Source organism: Panthera onca, chromosome B4 (genome assembly GCF_046562875.1).
Source record: "Panthera onca isolate mPanOnc1 chromosome B4, mPanOnc1 haplotype 2, whole genome shotgun sequence".
Classification (NCBI taxonomy): Eukaryota; Metazoa; Chordata; class Mammalia; order Carnivora; family Felidae; genus Panthera; species Panthera onca.
Genome location: NC_138345.1, coordinates 121321588 through 121339184, shown reverse-complemented (window position 1 = coordinate 121339184; position 17597 = coordinate 121321588). Strand labels below are relative to the sequence as shown.

Genomic DNA, 17597 nt, shown 5'->3' with positions numbered 1-17597 from the left:
CAGGTCATGATCTCGCATTTGTGGGTTTGAGCCCCACATCGGGGAATGTGCTGACGGCTCAGAGCCTGGAGCCTGCTTTGGATTCTGTGTCTCCCTCTCCCTCTACCCCTCCCCTGCTTCCACTGTGTCTCTCAAAATAAAATAAAATGTTAAAAAAATTTTTAAGTGTTGGTTTTCCTCCACCAAATTAAAATATACATATCATTGACATAAAGGCAAAAAATATAACTACATGAAACATACCTTTCAGAATTTGAAGAAAAATCAGATGAATCACATAAGTGTTTATATAATTTGGTATCTTAGCACCAATAATCTCAAAATGTTTATGCTCTAGATACCACCTCACACCTGTCAGAATGGCTAACATTAACAACTCAGTCAACAACAGATGTTGGCGAGGATGCAGAGAAAGAGGATCTCTTTTGCATTGTTGGTGGCAATGCAAGCTGGTGCAGCCACTCTGGAAAACAGTATGGAGGTTCCTCAAAAAACTAAAAATAAAACTACCCTACAACCCAGCAATTGCTGGGATAAATACTGGATAAATTTATCCTTGGATAAGTACTCTAGATAAATCCCTGGATAAATACTACTAGGTATTTATCCAAGGGATACAGGTGTGCCATTTTGAAGGGACACATGCACCCTCATATTTATAGCAGCACTATGAACAATAGCCAAAGTATGGAAAGAGCCCAAATGTGCATCGATGGATGAATGGATAAAGAAGATGTGGTACATATATACAATGGAGTATTACTCGGCAATCAAAAAGAATGAAATCTTGCCATTTGCAACTACGTGGATGGAACTGGAGGGTATTATGCTAAGTGAAATTAGTCAGAGAAAGACAAATACCATATGACTTCACTCATATGAGGACTTTAAGAGACAAAACAAATGAACATAAGGGAAAGGCAATAAAAATAATATAAAAACAGGGAGGGGGACAGAACAGAAGAGACTCATAAATATGGAGAACAAATAGAGGGTTACTGGAGGGGGTGTGGGAGGGGGGATGGGCTAAATGGGTAAGGGGCACTAAGGAATCTACTCCTGAAGTCATTGTTGCACTATATGCTAACTAATTTGGATGTAAATTTAGAAAAAATTAAATTAAAAAAAATGTGTATGCTCTATCATTACTTGTCTAAGAATATGATATTTTTTTCTGCTCCTAATATTTTACTCTGACTTGTGCCTGAGCAGGTGGGCTCCAGGCAGGCAGTAAACATCTACTGGCACCCAGCTGGGAGCATGGAAAGGCCTGGCCTAGCTCTCTGGGGTCACAGACTATGGAGTTCGAAGGAGCAGGTTTGGCCTTTCTTGATCAGCATGGGGTGCCTGGCCAGGGACACAGGTGAGTCTTTTTTTTTTTTTTTTTAAGAGACTGGATATCATTTTTACTAATGCCACAGCCCCAACATCCATTTTGTCACTACAGCAGGTTGATTGAGTGTGTGTGTGTGTGTGTGTGTATGTTCCTGAACAGACGAGGGGCCAGAAGAGACTCAAGCAGGTCTCAGCCAACAGCTCTACTGAGCAGCAACCAAAAGACAGTGACACAGGTTGGACTTCTGCCTGTCTTTCTCCTGGGCTACCTTTCCGCATTCTGAGGGCAAGTGTGAGGCCCATGCCAGCCAAGATTAAAGGGCTTCTTAGCAAAGTTCAGTCTCCAACTCCCAGTCATCACCGCCCCTCTGACCACAGGGATGCCCCTGGGCAAAGTACAGACTGTTAGGCAAAGGTGGATAATCATCACACAAGACATGAACTGTAAATGCTGTTGACTATCCATGAAAAATCAATCAGTTTTCAGATAGATAGATGTACCCAACAGGAAGACAGTCTAGCCAGCCATGGAGAACCATGAAAGGCATTTAGCAATTGAGAAGTCAACATTTTTGATAGCAGACTATTAGTAACACATATGTCAGATTCTTCCTTAAGCACAGTAAGTGAAATTATGAAGTTGATGTTAGAAGGCTTTGTTTTCAGAATGGTTCGATGGTTCTGAAGGGCAGTAAAAGGCAAACTCGTTCCAAATTATAAAGAGATTTGTTTATTCTACTTCTGTCAAGTAAGGGTTAGGGTTTTGAGAGGTCACACATGATATATGTCTAATCTGACAAAAAGCAGAGTAGACCATCTGAAGACAAAGGTCTGCAAAAGGACAGACTACATATGAAGCACCACATATGTAATTTCTATGTGATTACTAAGGTCCTTTTTAGAACTAAGGGACTCTTGGATACTAGACACCTAGGGTTTCAAAAAGTAATTATTTTTAAAGTTTGGCTAACTGACTTAATATATATAAATAAAATTTTGCAATTACTATACACTATCTTGTGACTGTAAAAAAAATTTAACAGACCATGGTGAGGAAGATGGCAGCATAGGAGGACACTGGGCTCACCGTGCCCTGTTGACCACTTAGATTCCACCCACATCTGCCTAAATAACCCAGAAAACCGCCAGAAGACTAGCAGAATGGACTCTCTAGAGCCAAGTGTAGACAAGGGGCCCATAGAAGAGGGGACCCTCCCGAAGCAGACTACCAAAGGCAAAGCGAGCTGAGTCTGCCCCTCCAGCCCCTGTGCACCTTGTGGATCCGCCCCGGCTAATACGTCAGATCCCATCTAAGCAGCACCACAAGCCTGGCAATGTGTAAGTAGCCCAGACAGGGGCCACACCACCCCTGGGAGAGGGGAAGATAAGGTACACACCAGTCTGACTGTGGCCCCAGGGGTGGGCTGGGGGCAGACATCAGGTCTGACTGCGGCCCTGACCACCAGCGCAAGTTACTCCAGACAGCACAGAGGAAGAGCCCTGCAGTTCCGTGCCACTCCAGGGACTATCCAAAATGACGAAACGGAAGAATTCTCCTCAAAAGAAACTCCTGGAAGTAGCGGCAACTAACGAACTGATCAAAAACGATTTAAGCAATGTAATAGAAAATGAATTTAAAATAATAGTCATAAAATTAATTGCTGGGCTTGAAAAAAGTATACAGGACAGCAAAGAATCTATTACTACAGAGATCAAGGGACTAAGAAACAGTCAGGAGGAGCTAAAAAATGCTATAAATGAGCTGCAAAATAAAATGGAGGCGCCCACAGCTTGGATTGAAGAGACAGAGGAGAGAATAGGTGAATGAGAAGATAAAACTATGGAAAAAGAGGAAACTGAGAAAAAGAGAGATTAAAAAATCCAGGAGTATGAGGGGAGAATTAAAGAACTAAGTGACACAACTAAACGTACTAACATATGCATAACTGGGATTCCAGAGGAGGAAGAGACAGGGAAAGGTGCTGAAGGTGTACTTGAACAAATCATAGCTGAGAACTTCCCTGAACTGGGGAAGGAAAAAGGCACTGAAATCCAAGAGGCACAGAGAACTCCCTTCAGACGTAACTTGAATCGATCCCCTGCATGACATATCATAGTCAAACTGGCAAAACAAAAGGATAAAGTGAAAATTCTGAAAGCAGCTAGGGATAAACATGCTGTAACACATAAAGAGAGGCTGATAAGACTAGTGACGGATTTATCTACTGAAAGTTGGCAGGCCAGAAGGAATGGCAGGAAATCTTCAATGAGATGAACAGAGAAAATATGCAACCAAGAATCCTCTATCCAGCAAGCCTGTCATTCAGAATAGAAGAAGAAATAAAGGTTTTCCCAAACAAACAAAAACTGAAGGAATTCATCACCACTAAACCAGCCCTACAAGAGACCCTAAAGGGGATCCTGTGAGACAAGGTACCAGAGACATCACTACAAGCATGAAACCTACAGACATCACAATGACTCTAAACCCATATCTTTCTATAATAAAACTGAATGTATATGGAGTAAATGTGCCAACCAAAAAACATAGGGTATCAGAATGGATAAAAAAACAAGACCCATCTATTTGCTGTCTACAAGAGACTCATTTTAGACCTGAGGACACCTTCAAATTGAAAGTGAGGGGATGGAGAACTATCTATCATGCTACTGGAAGTCAAAAGAAAGCTGGAGTAGCCATACTTATATCAGACAAACTAGACTTTAAATTAAAGACTGTAACAAGAGATGAAGAAGGGAATTATATAATAATTACAGGGTCTATCCATCAGGAAGAGCTAACAATTATAAACGTCTATGCACCGAATATGGGAGCCCCTAAATATATAAGACAATTACAAACATAAGCAACCTTATTGATAAGAATGTGGTAATTGCAGGGGACTTTAACACCCCACTTACAACAATGGATAGATTATCTAGACACAGGAGCAATAAGGACACAAGGGCCCTGAATGCTACATTGGATCAGATGGACTTGACAGATATATTTAGAACTCTGTATCCCAAAGCAACAGAATATACTTTCTTCTCGAGTGCACATGGAACATTCTCCAAGACAGATCACATACTGGGTCACAAAACAGCCCTTCATAAGTATACAAGAATTAAGATCATACCATGCATACTTTCTGACCACAATGCTATGAAGCTTGAAATCAACCACAGGAAAAAGTCTGGAAAACCTCCAAAAGAATGGTTAAAGAACACCCTAATAAAGAATGAATGGGTCAACCAGGCAATTAGAGAAGAAATTAAGAAATATATGGAAACAAATGAAAAGGAAAATACGACAATCCAAACACTTTGGGATGCAGCGAAGGCAGTCCTGAGAGGAAAATACATTGCAATCCAGGCCTATCTCAAGAAACAAGAAAAATCCCCAATACAAAATCTAACAGCACACCTAAAGGAAATAGAAGCAGAACAGCAAAGACACCCCAGCAGAAGAAGAGAAATAATAAAGATCAGAGCAGAAATAAACAATATAGAATCTAAAAAAACTGTAGAGCACATCAATGAAACCAAGAGTTGGTTTTTTGAAAAAATAAACAAAATTGATAAACCTCTAGCTAGGCTTCTGAAAAAGAAAAGGGAGAGGACCCAAATAGATAAAATCGTGAATGAAAATGGAATTATTACAACCAATCCCTCAGAAATACAAGCAATTATCAGGGAATACTATGAAAAATTACATGCCAAACAACTGGACAACCTGGAAGAAATGGACAATTCCTAAACACCCACACACTCCCAAAATTCAAACAGGAAGAAATAGAAAGCTTGAACAGACCCATAACCAGTGAAGAAATGGAATCAGTTATCAAAAATCTCCCAACAAATAAGAGTCCGGGACCAGATGGCTTCCCAGGGGAATTCTAAAGCAGGCATTTAAAGCAGAAATAATACCTATCCTTCTCAAGCTATTCCAAAAAACAGAAAGGGAAGGAAAACTTCCAGACTCATTCTATGAAGCCAGCATTACTTTGATTCCTAAACCAGACAGAGACCCAGTAAAAAAAAGAGAACTACAGGCCAATATCCCTGATGAATATGGATGCAAAAATTCTCAGTAAGATACTAGCAAATCGAATTCAACAGCATATAAAGAATTATTCACCATGATGAAGTGAGATTCATTCCTGGGCTGCAGGTCTGGTTCAACATTCACAAATCAATCAATGTGATACATCACATTAGTAAAAGAAAAGATAAGAATCATATGATCCTGTCAATTGATGCAGAAAAAGCATTTGACAAAATTCAGCATCCTTTCTTAATAAAAACCCTTGAGAAAGTCGGGATAGAAGGAACATACTTAAACATCATAAAAGCCATTTATGAAAAGCCCACAGCTAACATCATCCTCAATGGGGAAAAACTGAGAGCTTTCTCCCTGAGATCAGGAACACGACAGGGATGTCCACTCTCACCACTGTTGTTTAACATAGTGTTGGAAGTTCTAGCATCAGCAATCAGACAACAAAAGGAAATCAAAGGCATCAAAATTGGCAAAGATGAAGTTTTCACTTTTTGCAGATGACATGATACTGTACATGGAAAATCCAATAGACTCCACCAAAAGTCTGCTAGAACTGATACATGAGTTCAGCAAAGTCACAGGATACAAAATTAAGGTACAGAAATCAGTTGCATTCTTATACACTGATAATGAAGCAATAGAAGGACAAATAAAGAAACTGATCCCATTCACAATTGCACCAAGAAGCATAAAATACCTAGGAATAAACCTAATCAAAGATGTAAAAGATCTGTATGCTGAAAACTATAGAAAGCTTATGAAGGAAATTGAAGAAGAAATAAAGAAATGGAAAAACATTCCGTACTCATGGATTGGAAGAATATTGTTAAAATGTCAATACTACCCAAAGCTATCTACACATCCAATGCAATCTTAATCAAAATTGCACCAGCATTCTTCTCGAAGCTAGAACAAGTAATCCTAAAATTTGTATCGAACCACAAAAGGCCCCGAATAGCCAAAGTAATTTTGAAGAAGACAACCAAAGCAGGAGGCATCACAATCCCAGACTTTAGCCTCTACTACAAAGCTGTAATCATCAAGACAGCATGGTATTGGCACAAAGACAATAGACCAATGGAATAGAACAGAGAGTCCAGAATTGGACCCACAAAAGTATGGCCAACTAATCTTTGACAAAGCAGGAAAGAATATCCAATGGAAAAAAAGACCGTCTCTTTAACAAATGGTGCTGGGAGAACTGGACAGCAACATGCAAAAGGATGAAACTAGACCACTCTCTTACACCATTCACAAAAACAAACTCAAAATGGATAAAGGACCTGTATGTGAGACAGGAAACCATCAAAACCCTAGAGGAGAAAACAGGAAAAAACCTCTCTGACCTCAGCCACAGCAGTTTCTTACTTGACACATCCCCAAGGGCAAGGGAATTAAAAGCAAAAATGAACTATTGGGACCTCATGAAGATAAAAGCTTCTGCACTGCAAAGGAAACAATCAACAAAACTAAAAAGTAACCAACGGAATGGGAAAAGATATTTGCAAATGACATATTGGACAAAGGGCTAGTATCCAAAATCTATAAAGGGCTCACCAAACTCCACACCCGAAAAACAAATAATCCAGTGAAGAAATGGGCAGAAAACATGAATAGAGACTTCTCTAAAGAAGACATCCAGATGGCCAACAGGCACATGAAAAGATGCTCAACATCGCTCCTCATCAGGGAAATACAAATCAAAACCACACTCAGATATCACCTCACGCCAGTCAGAGTGGCCAAAATGAACAAATCAGGAGACTATAGATGCTGGCGAGGATGTGGAGAAATGGGAACCCTCTTGCACTGTTGGTGGGAATGCAAATTGGTGTAGCCACTCTGGAAAACAGTGTGGAGGTTCCTCAAAAAATTAAAAATAGACCTACCCTATGACCCAGCAATAGCACTGCTAGGAATTTACCCAAGGGATACAGAAGTACTGATGCACAGGGGCACTTGTACCCCAATGTTTATAGCAGCACTTTCAACAATAGCCAAATTATGGAAAGAGCCTAAATGTCCATCAACTGATGAATGGATAAAGAAATTGTGGTTTACATACACAATGGAGTAGTATGTGGCAATGAGAAAGAATGAAATATGGCCCTTTGTAGCAACATGGATGGAACTGGAGAGTGTTATGCTAAGTGAAATAAGCCATACAGAGAAAGACAGATACCATATGGTTTCACTCTTATGTGGATCCTGAGAAACTTAACAGAAACCCATGGGGGAGGGGAAGGAAAAAAAAAAGAAAAAGAGGTTAGAAAAGGAGACAGCCAAAGCATAAGAGACTCTTAAAAACTGAGAACTGAGGGTTGATGGGGTGGGAGGGAGAGGAGGGTTGGTGATGGTATTGAGGAGGGCACCTTTTGGGATGAGCACTGGGTGTTGTATGGAAACCAATTTGACAATAAATTTCATATTAAAAAAATTAAAAAATAAATTTAACCATATAGATATATCATATCAAGTAGACAGAGCAAGTCCTTTGAAGTTATTTCAATGCACAAAGATACATACATATAACATCTGAGATGTTGAAATACTTGACATTAGAGAGAATAACTAATGTTCGTTTTTTCTTCACCTTGTCCCACAAAGGATTTAAGGTAGCTACAAATACTATACACACCCATTCATTTAAATCACACCTAGCAGGAGTATAATCTGGCCCCATCACTCTGCAATAGTTAACACATACGGCTTCATCCATTTTAACCCATGCTTACCTTATGAGTTCAATAACAGGATCCCAGAGGGCACTGAAGTTAACATACAACATGCTTAATAAATAACGAAGTGGCACCTGTGATTATAGGAAACTAGTTTAGTAAATGGGCTATAAACTACAGAATATATGAAATATAAATATCCCAACTCAGACAATCAGAGGTTAAAAAGAAGCTTGTGCTTTAAGGAACAAGTTGTAGGTACCAATCCAAAATTCGGCATATAATAATTTTCTGACTCTCCCCAAAATGTCACTTGCTATTTAACAAAGAAGAATCACTAAAGCAAAAGTACTCAAACTCACTCCAGATGTTCACAAAGGATATAGCATTTGAATAAACAGATCTGACTCATGATTAAATTCCCACCTAACAAACACTGCTATTACCATCACCGTGTGAGATAAAACCTGAACAGCAAGCAGTAAAATACAGATACCAAAGAGCCCAAGACGGTATACACTGTGAATGGCAGCTGCGGCTCTGTGAGCAGATGGCTGAGTTTTCAAAACTATGCATTAAAGGCATTCAGTTCAGAGGGTCTCAAGTTTTCTCAGTCACCTTTGAGAATGACTGCCATCACTCATATCTCCATGTGCTGGGGAGGCATCATATAGAATGGTAGTTTTAGTATTATTTGGGAATGAGGTGTTTATTACTATTTTAGCAGCAGAGCCCTTTTTCCAAACGAAACGTTAACACAAGACACTAATATATAAAACATGTAAAGAGCAGAAATGCTCTGATCTAAAGGGAACACTTCCATTGGCCTTACTCACAAAGGGATCTGTGATCCATCCTCAAGGGTCATGCACAAAAACCCCCAATACAAAAGATAAGAGGCCTGACATCCTGCAGAACATGGAGAAGAATGTCAGGTCTTAAACCGGATGTTGAGCCCTTCTGTTGCACCTACCTTCACATATTATGCCTGTATTCAGAGGGAGGACAGTTATTTCCACTGTGGAAAAGGCTGGCAGAGCCATTTAATTCAAAATACCTAAGGAAACTGGAGATTTATCTAGCTAAATAAAAAACTTTTTTTAACTACTTGCTATGTTTCTCTTTCCAAAAGCCAGCTAAACAGATCAAAAAGCACAAATTGTTTAAAAACCTGAGACACTGTTTTATACCTCCTGTAATGGCCCGTCAGGGACTGCAGCCTGCACCATATCATGTCTTAGTTTTCTCAAATGAAGAAGCTTCTCTCTGTAATCACTCACAGTTGCTGGAACAAGTTCTGCCTGGCGTAATATAGCCAAGGCAGACTGACGCTCTGAGAGCCCATCATCCTGAGTGAACGGAGAAAACCAAGGAGGCAGGTCAGTACTTTGATTTCGCAAAAAGAACATGATATGTAACCAAAGTTCTAAAAAAAAGAAAAACTGGGGTATGTTAATGTTGTAATTAAATAAGCAACACTTCTTGTGGTAAATGATCCATTTTTCCTCAAACTATTTACTTTTTGTTAGAATCTAATTTAAGAATAATGTCTAGCACAGAAATGACAAGGAAAAAACAGGAAACTCATTCTCAGAATGACTCAAATCGATTGGCAACATTTGTTCAAATAAAAACGTATACATATACTTCCACTTACACAATTCTACTTCTATAATTTCTACTTCTACAAGTAGTAATATGCATTATGGGAATATTTCCCTATTCAAATATATCAACATAAGGATGTTCATTACTATTTTATTGGAAATGCTGCAAAACTCCAAACAATCCACCTCAGCATCCATCAACAAAGAACTGGTTATATAAGATATTTTAAACTCTGGTATCGGGGCAGTATCCTTTTAAGCCTCAAAAGAAATGAGGTAAGCCTGAGGTACTGATATGGCAAAACCTCCCTGATGCTATTTAAATTGTACATGTGTACAAAAGATCTGAAAGAATATTCACCAATTACCTGTGACTTTTTAGTGTGGGCAGGACTAAGAACTACAACAACAATTTCAGTTTTTATGATAGATATTTACACAACGGTATTTGAATTTTCTGTAAAAGTATCACTTTGGAAATTAAAAAAAGAATGATGTTTTTAAAAAGTTATCCAAATTGAACAGCAAAAATACCTCCATCAGTTCTGGAAGTCGAACCTCAAAATGGTTTAGGATCCTTATTGTCAAAAGCCGAATCTAGAGAAAGTAAAAGGCACATTTAAAACTTCAAAGTTTACACATAAGAAACCGATTAACAGCCAGTGAGATTTAAGTTTTATAGCATTAAGGAAAATATAATGTTTATCAGAAAGATACATGTTATTCTATACCTTATTTCATATTAGACACCAACCAACACCTTATTCAAATAGTACACGGAACAAGTAATGACCAGACTAGACAGAAAAGATAAGGTTGCCCATAGAACCGTGTTTTTCCTTCAACTGTGACACTATAAGCATCTCTGTAAATAAGGGCAAAGAAACTGATTAAATTTACAATTCTGTTGCAATTAGTGATTGTTATCCCTACATAACAATCCCTACATAACGTATTCAGGTATTTCTGCACACCTGACCAAGCGGCAGAATCACCTAGAGGGCTTTAAAAAAAACGATGCAGATTTTTCAGTTTCTGAATCAGAACTCCAGCCTGTGAGGACCTGGAATTTGTATTTTTATTAAGCTCCCCAAGTAATCCTGCTGCAAACAGTTTGTAGGTCAATTTAGGAATCACTGCTTCAAACAGAAATCACCCCCTAGCAGCATTTTCTGATTAAGGAGCTCTGACAACCACTGGCGATACATATATAATCAAAGAGGAGAGACTGAGAACATACCACAAAACACCATTACCTTGGATATGCCAGTTGAAATGTTAGCTTGTAACCTGGGAAATAATTCCATTAAAGCTTCCTCAGAAAGTGGCCCTTTGCAGCCACATAAGGATAATCTCTGATAATAGAGATCAGCTAACAGCAACACAGATGGCTCCACAGGAAATGTTCTGCAACAAGATTATTTATTAGACCCAGCCTGTACCACACAGCTGGGTATTTAGACTGTAAAAAAAAACTACAGAAAATTATCACTGGTAAAGGAATTGTAAAAGAGACAAAGGTAAAATGTAGACATTTTATGCAGACATTGACTCCATTTTAGAGACAAAGAATCTGAGGCCTTGCAACAGTGAGTAATGAGCTCAAAGACACACAGCTAGGTGGAGGCAGAGATGGGATTAGCATATGCTATTTAAAAAAAAAATTTTTTTAATGTTTGTTTATTTTTGAGACAGAGAGAGACAGAGCATGAACGGGGTTGGGTCAGAGAGAGGCAGACACAGAATCTGAAGCAGGCTTCAGGCTCCGAGCTGTCAGCACAGAGCCCGATGCAGGGCTCAAACTCACGGACTGTGAGATCATGACCTGAGCCGAAGTTGAATGCTTAACCAACTGAGCCACCCAGGTGCCCCAGCATATGCTATTTTTTTTTTTTTTTTAATTTAAATCTAAGTTAGTTAACATATAGTGTAATGATGGTTTCAGGAGTAGAATTTAGTGACTCATCACTTACATGTAATACCCAGTGTTCATCCCAACAAGTGTCCTCTTTAAAGCCCATCACCCATTTAGCCCATCTTCCATCCGATACCCCACCAGCAATCCTCAGTTTGTTCTCTGAATTTAAGAGTCTCTTATGGTTTGCCTCCCTCTCTGTTTACCTTATTTTCCCTTCCCTTCCCCTATATTCATCTGTTTTCTTAAATTCCACATGAGTAAAATCGTGTATTTGTCTTTTTTGACTTATTTCGCTTAGCCTAATACACTCTAGTTCCATCCACGTTGTCACAAATGGAAAGATTTCATAGAATATGCTATTTTAACTAAAACCCAATGCTAATTTTTCTTTCTTTTAAAAAATCTGTTAATGTTTATTTATGAGAGAAAGTGAGAGAGAGACAGTGTGAGTTGGGGAGGGGCCAAGAGAGGGAAACACAGGCTCTGAACTGTCAGCACAGAGCCCGATGTGGGGCTTGAACTCATGGACCATGAGATCATGACCTGGGCTGAAGTCAGATGCTTAACCAGCTGAACCACCCAGGTGCCCATAATGCTGTTTTTTCAATCTACACAGTTATAAATGACAATGACATAAAGGGAGATTATAGAATATTAGTAAGTGTTTTCCATGTGCCAGGCACCGAGCTGAGGGAGGGACAGTACAGAGGAGGGTACAGCACAGGCTCTGGGGTAGGGAAGCCCAAGTTTGAAGCCAGCTCTGCAGTCCATCAGCAGTGTCCCCCTGACAAGGCTGCTTAATTTTTGGGTGTCATCCTCCTTCAACAAATATTTAGTGAGTATCTACTATATGCCAGTGATCTTTATAGACACTGGACATAGCAGTAAACAAAAAACAAAGTCCTTATCCTCCTGGAGCTTATATTCTAACAAGAGAAGGTAGCCAACATAATAAATAAACTAATTATGTATGACAGTGATGAGTGAAGCAGAGAAAAGCAAACCATGGAAAGTCAAGACTGAGAGACAGGTTGTGCAGGGCGGGAGGAAGGTTGAAAAGGAATATATGTGATATCGGGGTGGTCATGAGAGGTAGGGCCTGAAGGAGGTGAATGAATCAGCCACTGGATATCTGGAAGGCAATTCAGGCAGAGGGAACGGCGATGCCAAGTCACAGATAGGTGTGCTTATCCGGAAGAGGAGCATCAAGAAGACCAGTCCAGCTGGAAGGAAGTTATTAACAAGGAAGAGTGGCTGGGGGTAAGGTCAGAAGTAGCCAGGGGTTGGATCTTACAGAGCCCCAAGGAACAGGATAAGGACCAGACTTTATACTGAGTAAGATGGGTTTCTCATAGCAGCATGACTGACATTTTGGGCCAGATAGTTTTTTGCTGTGGAAGCCATCCTGTAGGGTGCTTAGCAACATCCAGGGCCTCCACCTACTAGATTGCAGTAGCAGCCCCCAGTTGTGACAACCAAAAGTGTCTCTGGCATCACCGCTAGTGGAGAATCACTGTCAACAAAAGAGTGCCATAATCGGTCCTTCATTTAATAGTATCGTACGGTTGGGAGACACCAAACAGAGCAGCGGGACAAGGACAGAGTAAGGGGGCTTGTTCGGAGGCTAACGCAATAATCCAGGTAAAAGAGATGGTGGTTTAGAGCAGGGTGGCAGTGGATGCTGAGTAGTTAGATTCTGCACTCATTTTGGAACTTTAGTGCTCCCATCTGTAATGATAACAGTCCCCACACCTCATGGAGCTGCTGTGAGGATTAAATAATGGACATGAAGTACTCAGAACAGAGACTGGCATGTAAGGACATAATAAAAATGCAATGTGTATGACGCCATGACAGGATGTGGTGTTCAATTTAACGCCCATGAGGGAAGTGCTGTTATTCCCTTGAGAGAGATAATGAAGTTGAGGTTAATAAACCCACCAAAGGCTGCAGGGCTAGTAGATGGTAGAGACAAGATTCTAATCCAAGTTGTCTTGGCTGTGAAACCTACGTGCTTAACCAGTAACTAGCACGGCACCAAGCACAGAAGCTTGCGTCTAAAGCTTTCACAATTCCAAGTTTACGCCTCCACTTTCAAAGCTGTATATACTCCTGTTAGAGGTTTCCAGGCCTCCAAGGCTAAGTGCCACCTGGTTGGGAGGCTGGCTGGTCTTCTGCAGGGGACATACTAATCCCTGTGTTATGTGTGCCTTTTTATTTCAAAACCTCTACAGATGGCTTAAATTGTTTATACCAAAGAATATACCATGAGAAGTTTAAACAGATCAATAAAGTGAACAAGAGAACATAAAACGTGAGATATAGGATGATATCAAAGAAAAACTCCTTAAAGGAATGTAAACCAATTCAAGGAACCATGGAGAATTGCCAGCTTTGTCCAGATCTGGAAATGGAAAGAGACTCTGGATTACTGCAGTAAGTCTTCTAACTGGTCTGCTTTGTTCTCAGCACAGTAGCCAGGGTGGTCCTGCTTAGTCCTAAGTCATTCTCCTGCCAAAATTCCTCTTGTAGCTTCCTTCCCTTTCACTCAGAGTAGAAGCCCAGGCCCCACAACGGCCAAATGTCACACACTGTCGGTCATGGCCACCACCTCTGTGTCATCTTCTCCTACTACTCACCCCTCGCTCTGCTCAGCTGCCAATAGCTCCTTGCTGGGCACCCCCTACAGCGGTGGCACTCAAGTCTCCCAGGTCAGGAATGCAGAAAGGCCCCAACCCCAGATACCCTCATGATTTACCTCCTTCTGCTTCTGGGTTTCAGCTCAGATGTCTCCTTCTCGGAGAGGCCTTCCCTATTTAAAACTGTTGTTGTCCCCAACCTCCAGAATGTCCCTATCCCAACTCTCCTTTAATTTTCTTGCCACTTGTCTAACATGCTATAAATCTGACTTATTTATCGTGCTTAGTGTTTCTTCTTGCTAGAATAGTAGCTCCATGAAGGCAGGGTATTTTGTGTATGTTTCATTCACTATGCCTCCCAGTGCCTAGAATAGGGCCTGGTACCTAAGAAAAGCAAATGAATATTTACTGAATGAAGTAAATGAATAAATCTGTTTCAAGCCCCAAGTAGAGCTCTGTGCTGTGGAGCCTGGTTAAGATTCTCTCTCTTTCTCCCTCTGCCCCTCCCCTCTCCCTGGCTTGCACTCTGTCTCTGTCTCTCTCTAAAACAACAACAGCAGCAACAACAACAAAAAACAGCATGGATGGAAAATGGATTAGACTCTGGAAAAAGAAGCCAACTACTTTACCAGGTTTTCAAAAGGTGTGACCTTTAGAAAGGGTGCTAAGCTGAGAAGAACACGGCTCCCCGATAACAGACTTCTACTACTACCAAAATCAGGAGCTGGTTGACATAAACTTATAAAAACAAAAACCTGGGTTGTTTTGCTATGTAGTAAAAGGACCACAGGAAAGTTTTCCAAAATGGTGATATCAGGATGAGACAGAATGAGTGTAGTGGAAATGCGTGTGTTGGAATCACTCAGGAAGTCACAAAAGGTCAACACTGTGCAAGTCTCGGTTGGGAATAATCAGCATTATATACCCTTATGCTCTACAACATGAGCTTACCCACATGGTAAAATACCGCTCTACAAAGATGAATCTGCATTTAAAGACTGCATAAAAAAATGTACTTATTTTAAGGATTTAAATCAATCATAAATTTCTAATATGAATACAACTTGGGTATAAAATAGATCAAAATAAGGACTTTTATCATGCCCAAGATTTCACAAAAACAGAAGCTTTTATATTTTATTCATGATTAATATACATGGGAGATATGTTTACTTACAATACTAAATTCTTCACACGTTCCACAGGAACCAAATGCAGAATTTCAGAAGATTCTTCCAAACTTAACATAGTATTTACAGCTTGACAAAGAACAAACAAGTTTCCTAAGGGCAGAAAAACAGGAGAACCACATAACTTATTCCTTTGACACAATTACTACCAGGCATCTCATTTATCTAACACTTGCTGTTTCTAGGAGTTCCTAAATGAAAGTGAAGCTGTACCACCTAAAGAATCATGTGTCAAACGTAAGGATGTAACAGGCAGGAACTGAAAAGAGAAGGTTCTCAAGTCTTGTAGCTTTCTTTTTTTTTTTTAATTTTTTTTTTAACGTTTATTTATTTATTTATTTTTAAAAAAAATTTTTTTTCAACGTTTTTTATTTATTTTTGGGACAGAGAGAGACAGAGCATGAACGGGGGAGGGGCAGAGAGAGAGGGAGACACAGAATCGGAAACAGGCTCCAGGCTCCGAGCCATCAGCCCAGAGCCTGACGCGGGGCTCGAACTCACGGACCGCGAGATTGTGACCTGGCTGAAGTCGGACGCTTAACCGACTGCGCCATCCAGGCGCCCCGTTGTTTATTTATTTTTGAGACAGAGAGAGACACAGCATGAACGGGGGAGGGGCAGAGAGAGAGAGGGAGACACAGAATCGGAAGCAAGCTCCAGGCTCTGAGCTGTCAGCACAGAGCCCGACGCGGGGCTCGAACTCACGGACCGCGATATTGTGACCTGAGCTGAAGTCGGACGCTTAAACGACTGAGCCACCCAGGCGCCCCTCTTGTAGCTTTCTTAAGAGAAAAATATATTCAAAAATAGAGAATCAAAATGTATGTTCCATTAAGATGAGGAGATAAGTTCAATGGTTCGATTCGCTGCCAATAGCAAAATTAGAATTTTTGAGGAGACACACTTGTACTTTTCAAAAGCTAATAAATTATTTTTTTAAATTAGGCATTCATTTAATCTCAGACTAGAGATTGGGAAACTTTGGCCCATAAGTCAGATTTGTAGGTAGCCTGTTTTTATATGGCCTGTTGGCTAAGAATGTTTTTTACATTTTTTAAAGGGTTGTTTAAAACAACAAACAAGCAAACAATAAAGAATATGCCACAAAGACTGAACAGGATTTATAAAACCTAAAATATCTACTATCTGGTCCTTTACATAAAAATTTTGCCAATCCCTGTTCGAGATACTAGAACAATGCTGTCCGATAAAACCTTCTGCAATGACAGAAATGTTCTGTACTCGTGCTGCAATCCAATATGGCAGCCACTAGCCACATGTGGCTATTGAGCACTTCAGCTGTGGTGAGTCTGCTTTACCCTCTAACGTGTTTGCTTAGTATCAAACAGAGAACCTAACATTTTAATATTTAAATGAATGAACAACTACTATATATTACATTAGAAAATACTGTCCTAGGATAAAACAAAATATCTACTTTCAAACTGCTATCTTCATGCTAGTGGGAGGAGGTGTTCAAGTGTATAATAGGAAAGGAAGTTCTGGGCAGGGCAGCCTAACTCTGCCAGGAAGTCATGTAGGCCTTCCTACAGGTGCTGTGCTTGAAATGAGTTTTGAAAGAAAATTAAGAGTTCACCAAGTGACAAAGGCCTAGAAAGGACTCTGGCAGAAGGAACACATGTACAAGGGCAGCGGAAGGCTGTAAAAGATAGTATCTTGCTCGGAGTGAGCAAATGGAGGCAAATGGACTATAAGGTGTATACCAGGGATAGAGTACGCATGGGAGACAGAGAATAAGATAAAAGCCGGGGCTTGAAAATGAGGGGTCATATACCATGGCACCCTTCTAACACTTCCTCTTCAGATTCAGCTTGTGTTCAAGCCGCCCTGAGCCGGTCACCACATTCTGAAGTACAAGTGCAATACATCCATCTTATCCTTTTTTTTTCCTGTATTTATCATATAGGGGGTTATGTCAGAGCACAATGCTAGCACTATTCTCTGGTATTCCGTTGTGTTTATAGTTACTTTGGGTGTGCCAGAAAAGAAAGAAGAGAACAAATGGGGATTGTAACTGACCTTTTGCAAAACTCTCTCTGTCAACATTCATGAAGAGTGACTCTATGAAGCATGTGACGACTGGTATCACCTTCTCTTTCTCAAGAGGTCTGTCCAAGTAGGGAGAAAAAGAGAAAAGTTCAAAGTT

The 17597-nt window shown here is 40.1% G+C and overlaps 1 protein-coding gene across 2 annotated transcripts in view; it reads right to left on the bottom strand.

Moving 5' to 3' along the window:
• Positions 1–17597, bottom strand: part of UTP20 (UTP20 small subunit processome component) — a 109767-nt gene that overhangs the window by 72638 nt on the left and 19532 nt on the right. For both annotated transcript variants that reach the window (XM_060656631.3, XM_060656632.3), the window contains exons 14-19: positions 17471–17559; positions 15418–15523; positions 10940–11090; positions 10218–10280; positions 9267–9425; positions 8134–8210 (exon numbers count right to left, since the gene is read on the bottom strand). In XM_060656631.3, coding sequence (XP_060512614.2) covers positions 8134–8210; positions 9267–9425; positions 10218–10280; positions 10940–11090; positions 15418–15523; positions 17471–17559 — 645 coding nt within the window. The remainder of the gene's footprint in view (positions 1–8133; positions 8211–9266; positions 9426–10217; positions 10281–10939; positions 11091–15417; positions 15524–17470; positions 17560–17597) is intronic.